Below are 24,080 nucleotides of genomic sequence, written 5' to 3' on the forward strand. Positions count from 1 at the left end.
CTTTGGTTTTCAAACTGGGTGAACTCTGACCTACACAACTCACAGATGACAAGGTGATAGTAATTTTTTCAAGGCACAATCTTTGCTGTCCATGGACTGTAGTTTTGCTATCAGGTGCCTGCACATGTCAGCTTTGGCCATAGGTTACCCACAGAAGGATTGCTGCAAGTCTGAGAACATCCGTCTCTTGCTTTTCTGTTTCTTCATGTTCTCCAGACAAAAGCAGTTAAGGGGAGTGAAAGCTATGGCAAAGGATACCATTGGAGAGACAGTAGTTTGATATTCATATAGAAAGCCTTGAATGTGACAATCATGTTCAATAGCTCTAACCAGAGCCATGTGCGTAGGGCTCAGACATTAATAAGTGCTTTCAAGACAGTTGTCACGTGTTATCTTGTGATAAGCAGTGAGAGGTTTTCCATATAAGATAATGCAGTTCTGAAAGTACTTGTTTGAGGTACATTTTTCTTTTTCAAATATAGGCTCAGAGGCCCGTACAATTCAAGTAAAAGCCGTACCATAGAACGGGCCTGACTAACAAAGCAGCTAGCAAATCCGGTGCATCTGTGCACTTATATTCAGAGTCTTCGTTTGTCAGATAGGGTCTCAGTCATTTGTCCTCCTTGTTTGGTCTTTTTTTTAAAATTCATGAAAATGAATGAGGGCTACACCTTGTTACTCCATTGGATAGGAACCGAGTGATGGTTAAAATTTACAGACTGTAAAAGTTAATCTAATGTAAACACACAGGTGTTTTTTTTTTTATCTGACTGTAAAAGCAAAAGGAGGAAGAACAGAACAAATAAACGAAAACAGTAGAGAAGTGAAACAGTTGAAAAGATTAAAAAAGGAAAAAAACATAGAAATTGACTTGAATCGTAAAGTGCAAGTATAAAAAAACTAATCTCAAGACTGCATCTTGAGATGCTGTAAGTGGTCTTTGAGGAAAGTGCAACTCCCAACAGCATGAATGGAAAAAAAATTGTAACAAAGGCCAGCCCACCAGGCTTCAAGAATTCCTTCGTAAGAAAACAGCAACTTCTTCAAGACCAACTGGGTAATTTTCTAGGAGTGTCCCTCCATCAAAAACATGAGCATTAATTGCATCCTGCCACTGAATATCGCTTCCTGGTAAGTAAATGTCTCTTCTTAGGGCCCCTCTCTCTGTCACTGGAGCAACAAGAACCTGTAAACAAAATAAAAAAAATACCAACACAAAAAAGAACAGAGGAAATTCCATGTCAAGAACAGGCCATTCAGTTCATATTGCTGGTAAGTTCCTCCATGCATTTATTTCTACAACTCTATGCGTGAAGATGTTCTTTCTAGTTTCACTGTGAAATTCAGTTTTAACTGATTGCCACCTGCTTGCAGAACTTAATCTGGAGTGGCATCATTGTTCAACCTATCTGATCCCTGGAGAAACTTAAATCAAAGTCTCCATGTACTTGACAACAATTGCCTTTAGGCCCTCTTAAAAATGAATCTCTTTAATACCTGGAGCTAGCTTTTTTGCTCTTCTCTGTACTTTTTCTTGAGGTTAAAATCTTTTTTAAAATTAAGTGATTGACATTCTCAAAAAATAACTGCTGTAGATATGCCTAAATTTTACACAATGCACAATGTGTGGCTAGGCAGGCAGTGGGTGATCTCATATACATACAGCATGCAATAATATTAACAGCAAAACCATACTAGGCATTGATGTGAATGAGACCCCCAGGAAAGTGTTAAACTGATATAGCAATTATATAATCCAAGGGCTTTTCTCCAAGTTTTTTCCCTTTTTTATCTTGTGATTCTTTAAGCCTCTTTAGTTTTCCAAAAACCAGTGGTGCAGAAATGAAGGGCGGCATTTTTTTTTTTGAAGCCGCTATTGTAATAGACATGAAATCTGCCAGGGAGAGGGTGGGGTGCACTAGGTCAAGGGGCAGTGTTGGTGGTAGGGGGGAGGCTGAGCAACCCTCCCTTTCCTGGCTGTCGGCCCACCCTTGCCGGGGCCTTTCAGAGGACCCACTGCGCCCGAAGTTCAGGCTGAAACCCAAGCCGCCGTGTTTCAGCGTGAAGCTAACAGTGGGGGAACGATGAAAAAAAGCTGCTGGCCTCGGCACAGGCAGGAGTGCAGCGGCCAGCGATCGGACTCCCACCACCCCCCTGGCCAAGGGAAGCCATCCTTCTGAGGGAGGGCGAGAAGCCAGAGGGATTGAATTTCTTGATGTCGCGGCAGGAGAGGGGGACTGATGGGGACCAAGGGAAGAGTGTGCTTACCTCGTCTCCAATCAAAAACTCGTCATCGATCCCGTGCGTGAGGGCGTCGTCGGGACTAATCCACCAAAGAGGCCGGTATATTGGGCTCCCCTGTGCCTTCCATTCATCTGCATACTTCACTATGAGGGGAACTACAAATTCTCGGTGCTTGGATATGTAGAATCGGGTCAGGTTTAGGACCTACAACATATAAGAAAGAATAACAAAACAACAATAAACAAAAAATCAGTTGTCTTGAGTGTTTTCTAACAGTTACTACTTTAACTATCGCTAAAGCCAAAACTCAGCAATCTCACTCATCTGTCCAATGTGCATGCCTGACTTCTTTACACACCCTGAAGCATTTAATTACGCCACAAACAAGTCATCTTGGATTCAACTTGCAGTGCAGAGGACAGAAGAGGACGTTCCAGCTGTATCTAAGCCAGAATAAGTGTGTGAAGGGAAGGGATCGGCTACTCTGTCCTGGGACAGAGTAGGAGCTAGGGGACAGCATGTCAGGGGTATCCATGAAACTTAGTAGTGGTACCACCTCCCAGGGAGCAGTGCACAGACAGACGTGGGAAAACCTTCATTTGTCAGGCCCCGGGCTATTTCAGAGGGTTGTGTCATTGTGGAAAGAAAACTCGCACAGGGACACTTCCATGTTTTCTTCCTGTATTTTTTTCAATGTTGTTGTTGTTAAAATTCCAAGCTTTTGAGCATCTCTGGTCAGAGCCACAATAATGTCAACAAACCTCCAGAGACTTTTATCCAGGCAAGACAAGAACCTGTTGACAGAGACACTGTGTTCATAGACTGTAGGCTGCCACTGTACAACAGGGGTTTCAGGTTTTAACCCATTTTTATTACAGTGTGCTTTGCAAACTTTGGTTAATATATTTTTTTTTTTTGGGGGGGGGGAATCTCCTTCCCAAATATGGTAGAAAGGCGGACCTGCTATGCCTACTCCCTATGGCCTTTGTTTTCCAAAACTTGCTTGCCAGGACCACACAAACACAGTCCAGGGTCTGGGACACCTCTGTCACATGAGCCATTGGTGCAAAAATAGCCCCTTGGTTCCAAGCATACCCCTTTGCCTCGAAATAGAATCAGGGGCCCGGTACGGTGGGGTCAGCCCTGGGCCGCTGGAGCCAGCCAGTTGGTTGCTTCAGTACCTCCTTCACCTCTGGTACTCCTCTAGTGCTCACCTCAGCACAGTACCAACTTCAACACCATTCTGTATGTTCCATGTGGACACCATTACAGGTCATAGGTCATTCCCAAACAATGAGTTACAATTTACACGCACAGCAGATATCCCTCTTGTCTAAGGTAACTTACATAACTTACATGTTACCCCTTTAATGAGCCCCTTTAATGATGGTTGCTGAAACGGGTCACATTAAGTCCCCTCCAGGGTAATTTGAACACTTATGGGACTGTTTAATGCTGTTCCATCGTTATGAAATTGGCAAAAATGTATCATTAAGTTGGAGTATTTATCATGTTTCTTCACAGTCTGTTTTCTTGATTTTTTATGTCTGTCTTAGCAGTGGTGGGATCTTGGCTGAGTTCTTAAAAAGGAATTAAAAATTACCCAGTCTCACGAAAAAAGCAAAACTATCACAAATATGTAGCCATGTATTCCAAATTGTGGTTTAACACTGTGCCCAATCACCTTTCTGGTCTTAATGGAATCTGTCTGACGTTCCCAAAAAAAGGTTCACTTCCCAGAGTTCACATCCTCTCCGGTCTCCCGTAACGGAAAGAGAGTTGAACCACATTTGTAGAAATGTACTTTGAAGGGAAAAAAAACACATTTGAAGGAATGAATTTTGGAAGAAAAAACAAGTTAGACATGATGTTTAATTGAGAAAACAGGCTTGCGGTTACAGCTCTGGTTTCTATTCTTATTTGGACCCACTACGAGCATTGATTTAACGGTCCCAGTAGGAAGGGTGTTGCACATACGAATTGACCGGACCTTTTCAGGCCAATTCAAAGTGAATGGTTGCGTGAAAGAAAGAAAAAAACACAAAGTAATGGAAAAAAGGTAGGCTGAGGTGTTTTTGTCTCAGTTCTATGATGTCAGCCAGAAGTTACTAATTCATTCTTCATATTACACTAAGCTGGCTCCCTGAAATTTCCATATTTTGCAGAGGACTAGGCTATTCTACTTTGTTTGATATAAAATGATTGCTTGCTTCATTTCAGCACTTCAAACATCAGTAGTTCACAAAATCCAATGTAGAAAAAAATGAGCTACACTATGTGCTGTCCAGCATCACTCCAGTCGTAACGCCGCCTCAGCCTCATGAAAGGAACTTTTCTTATCCTTCTAAAGACGTTGATCACTTTTATCCTGTTACCTCTGCTTTGTCCAGACTGGGTACCTCAATAATTTTTTTCACCAGATACACATGTACCTTACCCCCACAGCTTTTCAAGCCTTGCTGTCCAAGTCACGACCATTTGCACCAGAGTGGCTGTCATTCTTCCAAAGATTGACGATGGTAAATTTGAAACAAAATCTAATGCAGAACACATGAGAGTGTAACCACAGGTGATGCTGGGTAGAGGCCAAGTTATTACTCCCCAATGGGTTGGGTAGACTCCCCCCCATCACTCACCCCCACATGATACTTTACTTAGAAACCTGAGCTGTCTTCCATAAAGTCAAACATATCAATATCCGAGAATAGATACACTCTTCTTCTAATTCTCACGAGCATCTATTTCCTTTCTTTTTTCACCCTGCATTTCTAATTACCCACAGGGAAAGTGAGAGCCTGTGCCGTCACAGGCAACAGTGTGGATAGTTTTTCTTATGAGCTAGACCCTATCTGCACCTTTAAAACATGACACATGGCAGTTTGTGCCAAACTCTAATTTATGAATTTCAGCAGTTGTTGCTTTTCTTTTATTTCCAAAGACATTTTTTGAAAATTTCTGGGGCATACAAATCCATAGAATAACACAAGTGATGAAAAACAAAACACTTCCTTGAGGGCAGTCTTCAATCCCAAAAGGAAAAAAGGATGAACTGCTCCAAAGCACTACCTCAGACTTGTTATTCAGAATTAAGAAATGTAGTAGGACTGCATAAAGGTAGAAAGTTCAGAAAGAAATTTCAGGCAAAAAGAAATCTATGATCTATGGCAAAGTTTTACACTCATTAATCTCCATCCCAGACCTTGCTTTGCCAGTGAGAAACTGGATGAGGACACTGCAATCTCTGTATACAGCTGCCTGCTTACTGGTAAGGAAGCACGTTTCACTGCTTCTGTTTTCTCGAAGCACTGCTTCATCCCTTTCCATGTAGCGTCTCAGTCAGATCGGCTGATCTTCAGCTCACTATTCACTAAAGAAATTAAGGACAAACATGTTAAAGCAGTGGTATTGGGTACATACCCTATCCTCACCACACACCCAAGGTGGGGTCTGGAAGGTAATCACTGGAAGGAAGGAGACAATTTCCAGCCAACGGATGAAAAGCTCTTCATCGGTGACAAACTCACTGGACAGAGAGCCTCCTTCAACAGAAAAAGAAGTTGTTTGCACAAATTCACACAACTGTAGCACAAAAGGTAGAGCAAAAATGTGAAGGACCTGATATGAACTGATACAAACTCATATATGCCTTGTTCACGTGCTGCCCATGAAAAAGAAAAAATCACACAAGCAAACATAAGATTACACACAAAGGTGAAGGTTAAGATTTGGGCACAGAATCAGCTTCTACATCAAATGAGGCTTTCTGAAGCTTAACAAAGCTCATTTCTGCAATGACATGCAACTGGTTTAAGTAATTTATTTGCTGGGCTCTGACAACCTTCTGTTCTCTCCACATCAAAGTGAATTCTTGTCTGGAATTTTTGAGAAATATTTCAGGCTCGTCCATTGTGTTCCATTGCTGGAATTCAGATTATTTAGGAATATGCTGATTTTGCCAAGGCCCAGGGCTGTTTATCACCTTTGGGACAAGCGGTCATATAGAATATCAAAAGCATTCAGAAGAAAGTCTCTCATTCACAGGAAAACTCAGGTCAGCTGCTACCATGAGGAAAAAATACAGTTTAGCACTGAGGAGATTTTCACCTTGTTTTTTGATCTCAACAAAGAATTTCCCGCAAAAGCTGCTGAAGTCATTTCAATACTGTTGGAGGCAACTGGTTTCATCTTATAGAAAGTGTAAGTTTCATCTTATAGAATGTTTTTAAATAATGAATGCAAAATGTTTCATATGCATATCTTGAAAAATGGTTTGAAACATGTTCTGCTTGATTTTGAGAGGTAGAGCAAGAATGTAACCAAGTATGAGTAGAATGAAAGCACCAGCGGCCTTGAGAAGGAGACATCTACAGAGCTACAGGTAAGGTGCAAAGGGAATGGAGCAGGGGCTATGAGTATTACCTACTGCATCAGGAATGAAGAAGTTGTACCCCAGAAGACTGTGGTGAAGGACAGCTGGAATTATCCCTTTCAGCCCAGAGTGCGTCCAGTCATCCTGCAGGGGTGCCATTCGAATGAACAAGGGAACATGGCTGGACCTACAACGAAAACAGGTACCTGGCTGATCTTCCACCACCCTCTCTGAAATTAAGAATTCCTTTACTCAGGATACATTCAGCACAACTGATATGCCAGTAAATGTCATGTTTAAGTGCAAGCAAGAAGCTTTTTTTCTTGAAACATGTATTACTCAAATGCATATGATTGCATTTATATTTAAGCACGGCAATGTCATTGTTCATCTGTAACTGTTCAGCTACTCTCAGGTTACAGAATGACATTCGGGTAACAGTTGTCCTTTTGGCAATGCAATGTGCCCAACTGGAGAGGCCAATTCAGTTTCAGTGTAAAAGAAGCTGCCAATATTTTTTATAACGCTAGCACTAAATCCAAGCCAGTGTCAGGGTTGGGAAAATGGAGGCCAAAGAAGGAAGATTAAATTGCCCCATAAATTGTTTAAGAATTTTATTAAAGGGATTAGATTGTCACATTAAAGCATCCTGCAGACTCTGAGGGTGATTTGAACGCTGACAAGGTGGTTGGCTGATTTCCACTCCACGAGCTTGGAGGCAGCTGGTGAGCCGGATCGGTTGCCATGTCGACGCTTTTGCTACAGCGTGAAAACATGAGACACCAGAACTCGCCCTGAGAACGGGGAACGGCAACTGCACGCACCTTGTCCCTGAGGTCATGACAGCTGAATTGCCCACCCTTGTTGCCACACTCGCAAGAAGCCCGACGTATTCATCGCCAGCCATGGCCTTTGGTGGCCGCAGGGTCTTCTCCTCAAACAGGTTCCCTTCTCCACCCTCCAGGAACACGTACTCCATGTCCAGACGGGCTTGGAGGCTGGCCACTTTGTCCAGGAACCAGTTGACTGCGGCTTGGTTGGTGATGTTCAGCTTCACACAGAAACTTCCATGCCACTGGGTCAACAAGGGGACCTGAGAGAATGGTAAAGAGGGGGACAGAGAGAACAGTGAGGACAGATGCTCTGGCACTGTATGAATCAGAGAAGCAGGCCATCCTCAGCACCCACCTTTGTGTCAACATACAAATACAGTGCAGGAGGATTTTTTGGCCCTGCAGATGAACATTACTTGAACACTTAATTGAAAACCATCAGCGGAAGCTGCAGTCATTCCTTAGAGTTGCTCGGTGTGATCTCTATGCTGAGAAATAGACAGGAACAATCTGATTCTAAAGCATGACATTTATGTGATGACATGATTAAACCTGCAAGCCTGACAGTGCGGGTGCACAAGGGATGAGATCACACACTGTGAAGGGGGAGACAGTAATGCAGCTCGGTTTCCCAATACCAAATCAGTGTTTCAACCCACAATCATATGACAAGGGTCACGCTGTTAACATTTGGCGTACCACACTCCATTCCTATTTCATGCGAACTTCCTGATTTTCCTGTCAGTCATGTTGTGACTGACAACATGTAAATCACACCTCTTGGAAAGTACAGGAAAAGGCAGTTCTTACCTTACAATGATGTTTTTTGTCAATATCAACCCAAGGCAAAACAACAAACATCAAATTTGTAACATAGCAGGCCAAACTGAAATGTTATAACCATTTCTGAACTGTTACAAGAATAGACATGCTCATCATTCAGAAAAATAAATGAAGGACCTTCAATGCAACAGAGCCTGTGGGTGTAATGGATAGGCTAAGAGGCACCCCTCCAGAGCCCCTTCCATGACCTTCAGGCTGTTAACTCCTGCATCACTTGCAGGTGGTACTCCAGATAGCCCATTGTAAGATGGCAAGGAGCTGGAATGGGCTGACAGTGGTTCGAGGGACTCACCAGTTGTCCATGTGGGGCAGTGGGAACACTGAGCCAGTAGGCCTCTGTGCCATCCTGCATGGAGATCTGGAACTGCCTGGTGTCCACGCTCAGGAAAGGGGACAGTGTGACGGAAATGTTTAGAAGCTTCACCAGTGGGAGGTCCTTGGTCTGTCTCTTAGACGTCCTTCTCCTGCCTGAGATGTATTCATGGTCCTGCCACAAAGACAGAAAGAAACCTCCTCAATGGAGAAAGTGCAAGAAGAATGCTCCTGGTAAATCTGTTATTTTATCAGCATCTCACTAATTTAGATGATTTGGGTGCTATTAGTATCATTCATGCATATCATTTGTTTTAGTGTGATCATTAAACTACTAATGCACAAAATATAATGAATATTTTCCCCACAGCTTTTTGAATTTTGTTTGACTATGTATTGTGACTGTATGGACTACAAGAATCAGTGTAAATAGTTCAGTTCAAATCCTCTTTGAGCAGAAAACCATTTATTGCTAGCCATTTACGTTGTAAACAGTACAATATAGCCATTTTCATTTGTGAAATCAAAGAACTTAAAGTCAGTATGATCTTTACTTTGGCATTTCCTGCCTTGTATGTTCACAGACATTTTTGACCTGGTTGTTCAAATGATACATGGACAAAGTGACACAGAAAATAGACTAGACGAAAAGACAGCAAATTAATTCCACAACTTTTATGGAGGCTGGAGAAATTGAGAACTGAAGTAATGAGGTCTGTCTTATTAAATCTCCAAGATTTAAATCACATATGATGACTTGCTGTCAGTGAAAAGGCATCTTTGGGTGAACAATTGGGGTATTCTGGGCAATACTTATTTTAATGATATTTTAATGAATAATCAATGCATTACAGTGTCACCGTGAACAAAGGAATTATGTAGCTTTTGATTTATAGGCCTATTCATTTTTGGTTGGCCCATTATAGAGAAAGTAGTGTTTAAATAATAAATTTAGAAATCTGGCAAGCCTATTTATAGTCAAGCTTATTGCATGCCAAGTTGTTGTTCCAGATCATGACTGCATTATATAAGGCTAATATGGAAAAAAGAAGAGAAAACCATTGCGTGACTGATAATTTATGAAGAGTTCTTAAAATGTAATGGAATTGAATACCACAGATTTTGTAGTCATTTGGTATTGCACGGAAGGATATCCCAATGACCCAAAATTTTCAACCCTTACCATTGCACGCAGCAAAATTGAGAATTAGGTACCGCAAATGTACTTTGTCATACCAAGTAAAACACGTCTCTGTCTCTCTTTCCCTCGCTCTCCCTTTCCTAACTCCCACTCTTTAAATCTTGTACTAATCTAGTTTTAGGAATGCAAATGTGTGGAAAGAAAAGTAATCCCCCCTAATGTGACAGACAGGCCGTTTGGAATAATACACTGTGAACTCCTGACTTGTTTCCTTGGAATATGGGTGGATTACAACTTTACTTAAGGATCAAATTAACCTGAAACCATTGGTTTTGGCCTGTTTCCCCTTCCATCTCTGTGTGAGTCCATCTGACTGTTTTCTCTGGTGTTCAGTGGATCTCACTGTCTTTCCTTGACAGTGCTATACAGATGTGATTAATTTTGTTACACCAGCAGGTTGCTCAATGTGCTTTCATTTCTTCCCTGCAAGTAATTTAACACATATTGTTCTAACGTTCCATGGTTTTTGTAAGGGGAAAGAAATATAAATCTAGTCACTTCTTGAGAAATCTTATCACTAATCCTTGAACTTGCACGATAAGAGTGTCCATAGTGGTTATACTTTATCCTCTTTCATAATCTGCTGTTCAAATGAACTGGCCTTGGCTTATGGATATGCTCATTTTTTAACCCTTTTCAGTTTTTAAACATTTTAAACATTTCTCCAGCAAATCAATGTTCCTAATTCTGCATTTTAAAGAACTGAATAGAATATGATTTTTCAAGGTACACAGGGGCTCAATGCACAAACCCCTGGATTCAATCAGTTTATTCTTGACTGGCTCACAGTTGAAAGCAAGTGTTTTCTTCACACAGTTTGGTGATCCCCAAATGAATGATATAAATAACTGCCTTAACATTGCATTATTGTCTTTTACCACATGCAGATGTGAAGCAATTGTGGGTTAAGTACCTTACCCAAGTGTACAACAGCAACAGCAGTACCCTAGTGGGGAATTGAACCATCATTCTTTTAATTATGAGCCTTGCTCCTGACCACTATTGCCACACTACTACCACTGTATTTGACTTTGAACACTTGCATTTACTTCTGAGTCAATGTTAAGGAAAAATCTATGAGAAAGAGTTGTACCACCTTTGTGATTACTCTGATGTAAGGAATACCTATTTCAGTATGGCAGCGCAGCACGTTTGATTCCACATTTAAATTTAAATAAATTTTCTCTTCTTCTCTCTTTGTTTCAGGTAATGAAGTTCATGAACAATACTCATTTTAAAAATCCTGCAAATAACAAGGAAAAAAAATCTTTTGAAAGACAACAGAGGACAACAGTAACTATTTAAAATCCCAAAATTCAGATTATCTCAGGTTGGGAACACAGTCTGGCCCTGGCAGCTCTCTCCCATGGCGGGGAGCAGAACTGTGCCAGCTTTTCTCTCACAGTTCCAGGGCAGCTGATGGTTCTGAGGGGTATGAGACAGGTGCGGAGCCCTGGCACGGGTGTGGTGCTGGGTGGGGGGTGCGGGGGGTGCAAGATTAATCTGCTTGGAGTAGAATGACCCAAGACCCATAGTGAAGGTCACATAAAGGTTTGGGTCAGAGGAACACACATGAAGACGAGAGGTTGCTCAAAGGTCACCATGCTCACTGTGTGTCTTTGTTTCTCTTCATGCAGTGCCATTTTGATATCTCCTGAGTCTTTCAGATATTAGTGCCAAATATACGGCACTTACATGAACAGAAACAACAAAATACTATACCTGTAAGGATTAATCCAATCTTCACATAAATATTTTTGCAATATATTAGACAAAAAATCTATTTATTAATATTTATTTATAATATTTATTAACATTTTTCATCATCATGTTTTGAGTGCATAAAACAGAAATATCACCATGAAGTCCTAAAGTGTTATATAAAGAATCCCTGCACTGAAAACTTCAAGCAAACATGATTGAAGGAGCTTAAGCACAATGCTGCCTTCACATGTAGATTACATCACTACAGAACCCTGAATCTCGAGAAGAACAGTCTTGGGTCTTGATGTGTTTAAACTGCGGTTACATTAAACTGAATGACTTGGATCACGTGTGTAGTTTTTGAGATCAGCCTTAGGAGCAGTAGGGGAAAGGACTATGACTAACCATGTCAGAGAGAAGAGACGTGGAATGTTCATTGAGGCTGATAACGCTCTCCCCCAGACGGTGTCTTCGGAGGCGGTTGGAGAAGGTCCTGAGCTCCCTCTCCACCTTCGCACCTGAGTCCACCTTCGCCAGCAGCTTCCAGAAGGGTAGCCTGAGAAGACCATATTGCACAAAAACAATTGCTATGTTCACCAACAGGAGTACATCGGGCCATTACTGTGTATAATATTGAATGTGGAATGGTTGTGCTATTCACTAAGTAAACACCCGTATTCACCTTAATTTTTGCAGAATGTACATTGACACAGGTGGACATCTACATTTTAGCACAAGTGATTGAAGTACCTTCCTGAAGGGCAAAACCGCTCTATCACAACAAGGATTCAAACCTGGAAATTCAAGTTTCCTAATAGCTCCGGCATTATGTCACGTGATATCATAAAAAACACATTCCACATGCAAATCTACTGATGGAACTCAGCAGCTATAAAACTCACATAAATACCAAGTAAAAAATACACTATTTTCAAACTAAGGAAATAAATGGAATTTACTGAATGTGTGAAGATTAAAAAAGAAATACCAGATACACTCCAAATTATTATGCTAAATTATTATACTACGACCCCCATTCTGGCTGTCACTGTTTTTTGCTTTGGTTAGTTGTGGCAGTTTCATTTCTCAGCCTCGTTGTTGGAAGACTCAGTACACATACAAGGGAGTCTATCAATGGGAGTCCATCTAGGGAGGCCAGTGGGACAAGCCCTGGGTATTAGTGCTGCATTGAAATGGTACACTCATGTTGGGCATATTGTGTGCACTAGTGTGCTGGAACAGGTGTGCATTTCTCGTCACAGCCTTGAGTGTCTGACATCATTTGCGTGTGGATGGTGTTGTCCTTGTCTGTGTAAAATTTCATGTCATTTTGTAGGATGCCTTTTGATCTTGACTTTTGGAACCACCCTGTATAAAAGCATCTGTTAAGTGACAAAATGTAATGTAATGTATTGTACAAGTCTGAGAAAACTATACAGACTTTGACAACAAACTTCTTTGCTATTGCACAACAGACTTTTTCAGATGTCCAGATATATTCAGCCTGAAGTATATATTTCACAGAGGCAAGAAAGCTGCATTTTTGAAAGATGAGGTAACTTTCTGTAGGCCCAGATGAACTATGGAGGTGTTGGTTACCGTAAGATGTCCAGGTTGGGCAGCACTCGTTCGTGCAAGGAGAGCTGACGCCCCACCTCCTGGTGGACGGCCTTGAGATCGTGGCCCACACACACTGCATATTCCAGTGGTTGGAGCTCCATGCTGGGTGCGGTGCGAAGGCAGAACTGGCGCCTGCTGTCAAAGCCCATCTGAAGGGGAACCTCCGGTGCTACCAGTACGGCCACACCTACCCAGAGGGGAAGGGCATGGTGAGACGAATCGTATAAAAGTCACCATTTGAATAAGAATTCATTTCACTCTAGGTAAAGGTCATAAGCCACTGAGGACGCAACAGTGCAGAAGATGGCAGTCTGCTATCCAGACTGAAACAAAAAGGTTAAAAAGGTCCCTCTGCAAGAACATGAAACTCAAGGGAAGTGTTTCAGCTGACCATGCATCAGCCTTGTGTGGGCCATTGGAATTGGTGTGTGTGCTTAACTGAACACTTCCTCCATTTTCTCATTTTCAAAATTTACCGAATTATAAAATAAGAAAACTATTTTAATTGGATATACATGTTAAATGATAACTGATATTGGGATACTACATATTGATCATTTTTACCAGTGGTTTTTGCTCTCCTGGTTACTCTTTAAATCAGAGTGCTGGCGAGGAAGAGGCGCATCCTGCAGCGCGCTGACAGAGAGTGAGGGGGCTTGAAGGCTGTGTCAGTGCAGACGACCACATTCTGAGGTGTGGAAAGCATTCACAGAATGTCCCGGTGGGTATAACTCTACGTTCAGCCCTCTGTAGGAGTCTGTATTTATAGACACCTTCTTAGCTAGCGACTTAGTTGCATGTTTCCAGGAATAACCCAATGGTTTTCGCTAGTGTCTCTTGGAGGGGCGTCATTGTTTTAGCAGTGGTCAACAAAGTGAACATGCATCCTTTGACCTACGATTCCCAAAAACTGCTGTCCCCTCCTCTTTGTCGTGTCACCAGTAACTCTCCTGTTCTCTAAAAGCACACTGTAACTGGTCACGAGAAGAACCAAACAAGCAGCACAAGATGGAAATATGACACATTTTCAGTGCAGAGCAGTATCTCTTTACAGGTGAGAGAAACACACACTTCATGTGAAGCTCCTGATCATGCTCCTTTGGGTGTTCACATCTTCCACTGGGATGTCTACACCCATTTCATTCATCCCTTCCTTTTTCAAACAGAGGGTGACATGACATCATTGGACAGGACAACTGTTTTCCTTTTTACTCTTTGTCTGCCATTCATTTTCAACACGGTGACCAAAGAATGACTACAGTTTGGTTTGCTACACCAATAAAAAGGGGAATTCTTTCTCTCTGAACATTTCTGTTACAAACCCACCTGCAGAACACATTTTGTTCAAAATCCCTCTGCATCAGACAGTTTTTAAATGCTTTGGTCCTACAGCAGACTACACAGACATGAAGATATGAGGAGGATATAAGGAGGATTACTTTTAGATCCCTTTTGGGCTCATGACTGTGTGTGTAAAAAATCAAACTCGGCAGAAGGACAAAGATATAAAGATGTGAGTGTGGACATGGCAAAACGATGCTGTGATCAGCATCTTGCCCAGTTCTCAATGGCGGACATACGTTCACCATTAATTCAGCTGCTGGCCTTCATTGCGCGGTCAGGTTATGTTGCGGGAGGATTCTGTGGTGTCCCAGTACCCGTGTGAAGGGATGAGAATATGTGAACCAGATGATTGTGTCCGCAGATGTAGCTGCCCTCCCAGGAATTTCTCCTGCCTCTCAGGTTTCCCTGCTGTGCCAACCCCCCCCCCCCCCCCCCCACACACACACACACACACACACACACACACACACACACACACACTACATCTGTCAGCTCCCCCCTCCATGAAGCTGTTTCATCTCCTGGCAGATCAACAGTCTTGCTGCCCACACACTGCCATAACCCTTAGTGGGCTGCTCACACTTTTAACCCAAAACTCCACATTCCCATTATTCCTGTTGTACTCCTCCAGCCACATGGGGGTCTCACAGAGAGAGATGGTTCAAGAAGGGAACAAATCAAAGGTACTAAAAAATTTAATGATACTGTAAACTCAAAATAGCAATGTAATGTGTATTGTGGGACTGATATATACATTGGCAATCACAGTCTTACTAAGCTAACTGATCATACAGACAACATGCAAGAGAAGTCTTGCCAATCGTCCCTCTGGCCAGCTACACTGCTGCATTGTCTTTGACAAAATTGTCTATTCCAGGAAAATTTTCATGGATACATGAGTACAACAACAATTGATAGGATTATTAAAATAAAATCTGAATCCACCCTCTGAAAAATGGTCTGTGATACTTCTAAAAAAATATCAATGGAGTGAGTGTGTTCACACGTAGAACATATTTAAAAGGGACGTTTGCATCATGTACAACAACCACACCACAAGGTATTAACTCACAATTTCCTTTTTACCAGTAAAAGGGCATTGAGGGTGGCTTTCCATTTTACAGGAGGCTTCTGGGTAATCCTCATAAACACCATTAATTTCAGTGTTTATGGATATAGCTGCTGTATACTTTTGCATAGATCTAATCTGGTTCTGACTCAGTAAATGTACGCATACAAAACCAGTCTAGGGTAATACCTAAATTTACCAATTCCGTAGAATATATTCCATGTGAAAAACACATTTTACAAATTAAAACAATCACAGGTCAATCCAGGCATCCTCATATGAAAAGAAGAAAGCATGGAATAGAAAAGAAATAAGAAGAGCAAAGACAGAAATAAATTCAAAATAAAATCTGCTTTCTGAGATTATCATCTAAACTACCAGGTTTCTTGTATTTGCTTAGGTCTAGAATGGGCTGTCTGCTAACAGCTCACAAACATTTGGAGAGCGTTCCAAGAGGCAGGTGCAAATATAAGAATCCTCTTAAAGGAGCAAATCAATAACTGTCATTTTGTAAATTTTAAGACCGTGTCAGGTCTTGAATTATGGCCAAGGTGGATTTCCACAGAGTTTACAAGATATGACCCAACCACTTATTTTTAGAACGATTCCCTGGATACTACCAGCTTCCCTGCAATATTTTCCATACGCTCTTGAAAGAAAAGTCTATGCCATCCACTTATTTAACATGATTAAATTGTAAAAGCTGTAAAAAACCCATGATGAATTTGATGAATGAAGCATACAAGAGAGCTATGATCTATTTACTTAACAGAAAACTCCATTTAATACTTGCATAACATTTATACTGCATCAAAAAATGTAGTTATTTAGTTATTGTACATATTCCCTATTGTTTAGGCGGATATTTACTCAAGCAACTTAGGCTAGGACCAGGTTCAAAATTTCGTTTCCTTTTAAACCCTCCTCGAGGCCACCTTCCTCCTCTCTCACTGAAGATGACTTTGCAGTTTTTTTCAAGGACAGAGTGTTAGAAGTCCATCATCTCTTCAAGTCTGCCACAGCACACCTCCATTCTGACTTGAGCTTCCATCCCCTTTTGCCATTTCCGACTTACAGACTCTCATGTCTGCTGGTACCTGCTGTCACCAAACTGGACCCTCCGGATCCAGTCCCCTCTCCTAACAGGGTTTCCCACATGTCCTCCAGATTTAATACTGACCCTTCCCCTGGCTCCTTCCCTGCTGCCTCAGCCTGGAGCCTCAATGCCCTTCTCAGTAAGTCTGCCTGGACACCTCCGTTTTTCAAAGCCATCACCCTGCTCTTCTTTTTTCCTTGCTCTGCAAAATCTTTTGTATGGGATGTACTTGAACAAATGTCATGCACTTAAATCCTGCCTTTTTGCATAGCACTTTAGGGGTATTGTAGCACTTAGTGACACTGGGTGTGTTGTTCTGATTATTGTAGCCCTTTGCCTTTTTTCAGTTCACTGTAGCATTGATTTATTGAAACTTGCTCTAATGTGTTCTCACACTTTCACCTGGCTGGACTCTCCATGGAGAAGGCTCCCCACTATCTCTAAGGCACTCCACTAAGGCACTCCATTGGGCCAGAGTAGGCTTGCTGTCCTTGTGGACCTATCAGCAGCATTAAATGGGTCATCCTGCACACTCTGTTGAAGTTCAGAATCTTGGGAACCACCTTGAGCTGGGTCACCTCTTCTAGCCCTTGACCTCCTTCTACAAGACCACCTACAGAGGCTCCTTCTCTCGAAACAGAAGTCCTCCACGGCTTAGTACTTGGCCCCTTTCTTTTCATCCTTCATGCCAAACCACTTGGATTAGTTACTTTTACATGTGGTTTCTCCCACTTCTGCTTGTTGTTTTTTAGGATTGTGGGGACCACTTAGTCAGACTTAGGGGTAAATGTCAGTCAGTAGGGTACATAGCAACAGCTCCAATTGGACAAAAGAGAAAAGGCTGAGGCCTGATGCTGCTCCTTTATTTGTTATATTTATAAATTCATTTACGATCCTGGTAGCCACTTGGAAAGAATTACGCCAAATGTTTTACTGGGTAAATTCTGAGCTACAGAGGAGAGAACACTCATTCCAAGGACTCATAATTAATTTGATCACCACAATGGCAATGTTTCCATGACACTGTGCAAGAAGGCAGGCATGTTTGCTTGCATTCTGCACGCTGGCTCACAAACATCTCCAAGTGAGCAGAATTATGGAGACTGGTGTAAAACGCAATCGCCACCTTTTTCCATTGCTTTTGCCGCATTCCTCTCCCTTTTCGTCTCTCAAGAGTTAACTCTGATACCTCTGAAGGAAACAAAATCAATGACATAGATTATGCTGCTTGCTTTCAGTACCAAGCTTTTTGCAAAAAGACAACCACAAGAGCAGTACGAATGGTGCCCCACATGGTTACAGACATCAGGTGCATCCAAGGCAGAGTGGAACTCAATAAAACAATGTGGAACCCTGCTGTCCACACAAACAGGACCTCTTGGGGTGTTCCACTGGAGAACTCCAAGGGAGCTAGCAGTCAAAACGATGTTAGCTGCTTTGCATTAAAGTAAAACTCACTAACAATACGGCTGCCCCCAGTCTTGCTTTTGACCACCTTTGTCATGCTGTACTTAGCAGGTGATATGTTTTTCTTTACACTGGAGAGTAAAAATATAGGAAAAGCCAAAACCCAAACAAAGAGAAATCAGGTGTGAGGGGTTGTGGGTCCTGGGTCATTTTTAATTTTTAGGTCCTGACTCCCAGTTTGCTCACACAAATAGAAAAAAGATATACATAAATCTGTGACAGCCCATATATTCCTGTTATTGGTTCCAGATCCGTTCCAAGACAGGTGATGTCTTTTCTCTTTAGCACACTAAGCACGCCATCCTTTACAAGTGATCACTATAAAAACAACAAAAGAAGACAAAATCTTTCCAGGCCATATTTGTAACGATGAGCTGAGGAAACCTCTATGCCTGCCAAACAGTCTGTCTAATTTAAGTCTGTCAGCAGACAGGATTTTCAAAGAAAGCCTTTGTCTGTTTCTCACATTCTCAGAGAAAGGAGAATAGAAAAAGGCTAATCACTCTTACCACAGTAGCCTTACAGTAGCCTTACTACTGTCTTCATAACTCTGCTTAATTTTGCTCAGTTATGAAACTACACTGACCTTCTATTGTGAGTCTGATATCAATGTTAACTGACATGATATAGATGCCAAATTGTGCCTAATACATGTTTTAAGCACACTCAAACACCATGCAATTTAATTGGAAAGAGGGAACAAACAGGCACTATGCCTGTGACACAAGATGTTCACAAAACAGCCGATTCAACACATATTTCTAGAGGCACAATAAGTGATAAAAGGTTTGACTGCACAGTAAGTACCAAGGTATCAGACCATGTGTACTTCACATGCTTGATAAAAGCACAGCCAGTGGGTAAAGGTTCAACCAAAGAACCTACAGTATCAACATACGGATCTGTACATACTTCACATTGAAGATCCTGCCCCTGCCACTTATTGTTTCATCATTACGACTCTTAAACACCAGAACTCTTTCACTGCTAAACAGAAGCTTCTGCTCCTTAACCAAACTTGGGAGGAACAAAGAGCACACACCCTTCCAAAAAGATTCCAGTCAAACAGTCAATTCTGAAATATCACTGGAACCCTTGTGCCAATTCAGTAAGGCCTACACTCTCAAAATCAGACTTTAAAATATTCCAGAAATACTTAAAATTGTATTCTATGACCCAATAATACATAAAACTCAAAGTTTTTTCATGATTGTTCCTTCTGTACCTGTGAATGTCCACTTGTGGTCAATTTGCAGTGTAATTTTTCCAAGATTTTACTGTTTTTTTTCCCAATGGAGGTACAGCAGGGGTTAAAAAGTGCTAGTGATTAAGGCTGTCCTTTTGGAAGGTGGAAAAGAGATTAAAGTCAGGCTGCCCTTTCAGATAAACCTGTTACAGTATTACATAAAATCATTAATGCCTGTGAAAACAACCATCTAGGAAATCACAATACCGCTCTGTTTTTGTCACATGATAGTAATTATGCCCTTTAGATCCTGTCATGCCTCAGGCTTTACTCTCATTCAGTACAGCTGTTGGGGGTCACAGCTTACCACATTCACCTTTTCACTGGCTGCCGAAGTCACACAAATTCACACACTGTGGTATTTTTTTTCTTGCTTTCATAATCTGCCCTCTGTTAAGATGTACGAGCATAGATTTGGCAACCCTGCTTATTGCATGTACACTACAAAGTAGCCTCTTTGTTTCTTCTAAATGCTTAAAAAAACAGGTAAGGTGATGTAACTAAGTTGCAATGTACCTTTTCCTGCCCAGAATTACAAAGCCCATAGAATTTTTTCAGTATCTCTGTGATGCTACAGTGCGTAAGGCTTAACTGGCCATGGTCAGTCACAACTACAGTGGAGGGAATTCAGCATTCAGAGGTTTCATACCAGCCTTTGGGTGCACCAAGCATATACTGTATAAACGTCCTGCTATACAGTATACCTTGATCCACGGAACCAAATGATAACCATATGTTCGACCATAACCAAAAGATATCAAGATTCCATAGTTAGCTGCCATGTTCTGTGGCTACAGTTCACAGAAGAAGTACATGTATATTTTGTATTTTGGAACCAAGGGGATACTGGGGCACTAGGCCCCCAGGTCCCTTCAAGCACTGGCACGCAGCTCCTTGCCAGGAGCAGAGTGGTCAGCCCTCAGCCTCAGCTGCCCAGTTACACATGCCTATCATGGCAGCCCTGGAGGTCTGGAGTCCCGAGGGCCATTATGACGCCCCACTCAATGAATTACATTAACCGCCGGCATCTGTTTGTGGCTGCCCCCATCACCCACCCCCCCCCCCCAACAATGCTACAAACAGAGCCCAAAAATACCCAAGCAAGTTATTAACGCTGCAGAGCTCCCAACTTGTTCTGTTTCTCTGTCCTTTTTATAGCAGCACAATAGCAACCTGCAGGGCAATTCAACAGACTTTATTTAAGATGATCTGTGGATTGCTGCCATTTGCTGCCTAATCCTCTGACTAACATGCGCAGGGCCTACATCCAGTATTCTGTTATGAAGCTATTTGGGAATTAGATGCCTGTGCTGTGTGTTGAGGGTGGGATAAAGGTTGCCTGTGAGCACTATCAGACACATGCAAATATGTAAAATGAGGTGTGATAAAGCCACTCCCCTGCAAAAGTGTCCTTACCTGAAGACCCCAGGAAGTAGCGCTCTAAGACTGAACCATACCCTGCGGGGTTGTCTCTCAGGTCACTCACAGTGAAAGGTTGCATGGAGACGTTGGCGCTGTTTATTGGCCAACTCTGCGCCTGGACGCCAGCACCTCCATACCAGGACACATTGGCCATAGAAAAGCAGTCCTGAGGGAATCAAATCAGCATGATGTCATGAATGGGGGAGGTATAGTGATTTGGTAATCATACCGCAAAAACTTTACTCCAGATAATTATCAGAAGAGGCAGTGTAGATTGACAGGTTGACATAGATACAGTAGACAGTTATACTCATACTCGTACATACTTATATACTTATATATATTATACTTATACTCGTACAATCATACTGACTGACAGACAGACAGACAGATACATAGACAAAAATACATAGTTTGAGGGTGGTGTACATTTATATGTAGTTTAGCCACCAGAAAGATGATGTTTGCACTGAGAAAGAGAAAAGCAATGATTGCAGTCTATCTGCTTTTTTTTTTTTTTTTTTTTTGCAAAATCCTGCTAATATGCGCATCACAGGATTTTCTCGGACTGCGGTCGTCCTTTCATTTTTCCAGTACAGAAGTGCATCCATGGACAAAGGAAAAAATGTCACTAGTGAAAGTTCGTAATTCAGTCTGGAGTCACAAAGTTCTATGCATTCAGACCCACTTGATTATCCTGATCCACTGTAAGTCATGGCAGAAAAATCCTCTATCCTCCTGACATTTTGTGGAAAGGTTCTGTGCCATGGCAGCATAGAGCTAATTTAGCTGAGGGAAGTGGAAAAGTGGAAATACGATACATATCGCGCTGAATTGTCTGAATTTTCTGGAATGTCTGCAATTTCAGCGCAAACACAGACTGACCATAATGTCCGTCAAATAACAGCAATACTTTAATACATTTTTATTAAGGAAACATTTTAACTATCCACGCCACAGTGAATTTAATATTCATTTGGATGTGGGAAAAATTAGTGGATGACACAAGCAATCCCCTTCTCTCTCGTCCATTGTAACAATTCCTTCGTGGTTTTTTTCTACACGTTTTCTTCCTCCCTCAAAGGTAGAAGCTAATGCTAAGCGGTCACCTGAGAAGGCACTAATAGGATTTGAGATTCGCCAATTTAGCCCGCCCCCCCCCCCCCCCCCCCCCAAAAAAAAAAGAAAGAAAGAAAAAAAAAACAGCTTTACCGGAGTTTAAACGAGCACATGACAGAATTCTTTCAGGAATGTACAAAACTTAAGGATTTGTTCCAGAACATCCTAAATGCGTACTTCTAACGTAACGTAACGACGTTTAATAGTACTAAACAAATCATACAAATCTCCCCCTAAGACTATTATTCAAAACGTTTCAAATGAAAATTCACGAATTTGAAAGAGTTTGACTGAGAACTGTTCGACTAGCTAACGATTGTTCAGAACGTTTAACCCTGCCTCTACAGCACGTTGTAGCTCACCTGTATATGGAGGTAGCAAATTAATACTGATATTACACATAGCCTATAGGCCTACTTAGTATATCCAAAAAGCTAACAAAACGTTCATAGGAATTATGAACACGCTATAATAATCATTCACTAAATGATGTGAAGAAAAATTGTTTTAGTTTGGCATAAACGGTATTTTCGTAGATGGGGCGATTAACGACATATCAATTAATTTCACTTAATCCTATCCATATATTATGATTTACTTCACTTACAGGTATTCTTAGCTACTATGTGGGCTTATGTTTGAAAAGACGAACAAGTAACTAAACACACATTTCAAAACTTTATATTGACAGATCAAAATAGCAATAATTTCAACGGGTTTATGGTGGGGACTTGCAGCGCTGTTAAGCATTCACTAGCGGAATGACAGCGGATTGCGACGTTAACTCATGAGCTAAAAGGGGGGCTTACCTTCAGGTCCACATGACAATGGAGGGCAGTCCAGATGATCCTGTAGCACTCCGTCCCAGATGCGTCATCCGATTCCAGAGATATCTTCACATCTGCAAACGAATCCCATGTATAACAGAACTCGGTCTTGTTAAGCCAGCAAAGGTTTCGGACGAAGGGCACCTCTGTATCGGAGTTTCCCACGTTTCCGACGTCAATCTCTACGAAGGTCTTGTCTTCTGTCAGTGTTTGTATCACGAGCGAGTTTGTCCGTCTCTCCCATATCAGTCCACTGAAACTCCCTCTAAGGATCCAGTTTTTATTGGGCTGATCCACGACTTGCCAGTAGATGATCCCAATGGTCATAACGAAGAAGACAGCCACGCCGAGGCAGGCGATTGCTCCCTTCCAAGTTTCGTTCATTTCCTTCAGTCCCGTGTCCCATGTTACTTCTGGGATGGGGCTAGGGTTCCTATTTCGCGCGTGAGGCATATTGTTTTGAGATGAAAAAAAATCAAATGAAATCAAAAAATGAAGAAAAAATCTCCGTGAGTCAAAAAGTGTAAATGTCTCATAATGTCATGTTATTTCACCTGTGACAGAAGTTAGTAGTAACTTATGCATCCGTTATTCATGCGTATTCCAAACTACTCAAACCAGTCATTTGAGAAAGAGAGGCACCATCCCCATTGCTGAAATTTGGAGAAAAGACATGACTTACCACATGTTGCTATATAGGTTTTGCTTTGTAATGGCATTGATCGTTGAGCGGTGAGCAGTCTTACGCGGGTTTGGCAGTAATGCCTGCGAATAGCTCCTTAGCAGCTTATTTGCTTGCCGTGCACTTTTCCGCTTGTGTCTGACGTAACCTCAGACCGCTGTTCAAAAAGGAGAGGAGAAAGTGTTTAGGACACGAACCGCTTCGCAATTCTTAAGCCACAGGTTGGGGCAGGTCACCGACAGGAGCGAGGGAAGGTGCTTACCTCTTCTCCTAAAAGCGCTTACTCCTCTGATTTGGTCATTCTTTGTTTACATGAGTTTTTTAAGAAGCCAGATTAGTTTCACGCCGTTAAATACGGGTTGTCAGTCATATAAAGAATGAAAAATGTGAAGTCTTTCAAATGCGTAACATGTTTGAGACTTGAAGGACGTGAAGGACCCCCCCCCCCCCCCCCCCACTCCCCACTCTCCACTCTCCACTCTCCCCACTCTCCCCACTCTCGTGCCTTTAAATGTAGCGTTATCATGATACGCATACGCATAACATTTACATTAAATAGTAGCCTAACATTTTATCAATGTGAGTTTTCACGTTTAGAACGATTCTGTCAGAAGCAGGACTATCAGATGTGTAACAATGTATAACATTAATAAAATTCATGATATAGCATGATTAACCAAGC

General features: G+C 41.8%; 1 protein-coding gene across 1 annotated transcript; it reads right to left on the minus strand.

Moving 5' to 3' along the window:
• Positions 1-1,009: 1,009 nt before the first annotated feature.
• si:ch211-236l14.4 (SITS-binding protein) lies at positions 1,010-23,169 on the minus strand. Its single transcript, XM_036534490.1, has 10 exons — positions 22,699-23,169; positions 20,765-20,936; positions 13,106-13,313; positions 11,912-12,062; positions 8,582-8,776; positions 7,438-7,706; positions 6,664-6,800; positions 5,662-5,783; positions 2,269-2,448; positions 1,010-1,186 (listed from the first exon to the last, which is right to left on the minus strand). Exons 1-10 carry the CDS (start codon positions 23,167-23,169, stop codon positions 1,010-1,012), a joined length of 2,082 nt encoding a protein of 693 aa, XP_036390383.1.
• Positions 23,170-24,080: the final 911 nt, after the last annotated feature.

Source organism: Megalops cyprinoides, chromosome 8 (genome assembly GCF_013368585.1).
Source record: "Megalops cyprinoides isolate fMegCyp1 chromosome 8, fMegCyp1.pri, whole genome shotgun sequence".
NCBI lineage: Eukaryota > Metazoa > Chordata > Actinopteri > Elopiformes > Megalopidae > Megalops > Megalops cyprinoides.

Bases quoted from the DNA above. Each gene is read 5' to 3' on its own strand.
- si:ch211-236l14.4 (XM_036534490.1), bottom strand. From the start codon at position 23,169: ATGCCTCACGCGCGAAATAGGAACCCTAGCCCCATCCCAGAAGTAACA. The intron at 6,801-7,437 runs GTGCGTGCAGTT...TTTTCGTTGTAG, and splicing joins GTCATGACCTCAGGGACAAG to GTCCAGCCATGTTCCCTTGT. The intron at 5,784-6,663 runs GTAATACTCATA...TTTCTGTTGAAG, and splicing joins CTTCATTCCTGATGCAGTAG to GAGGCTCTCTGTCCAGTGAG.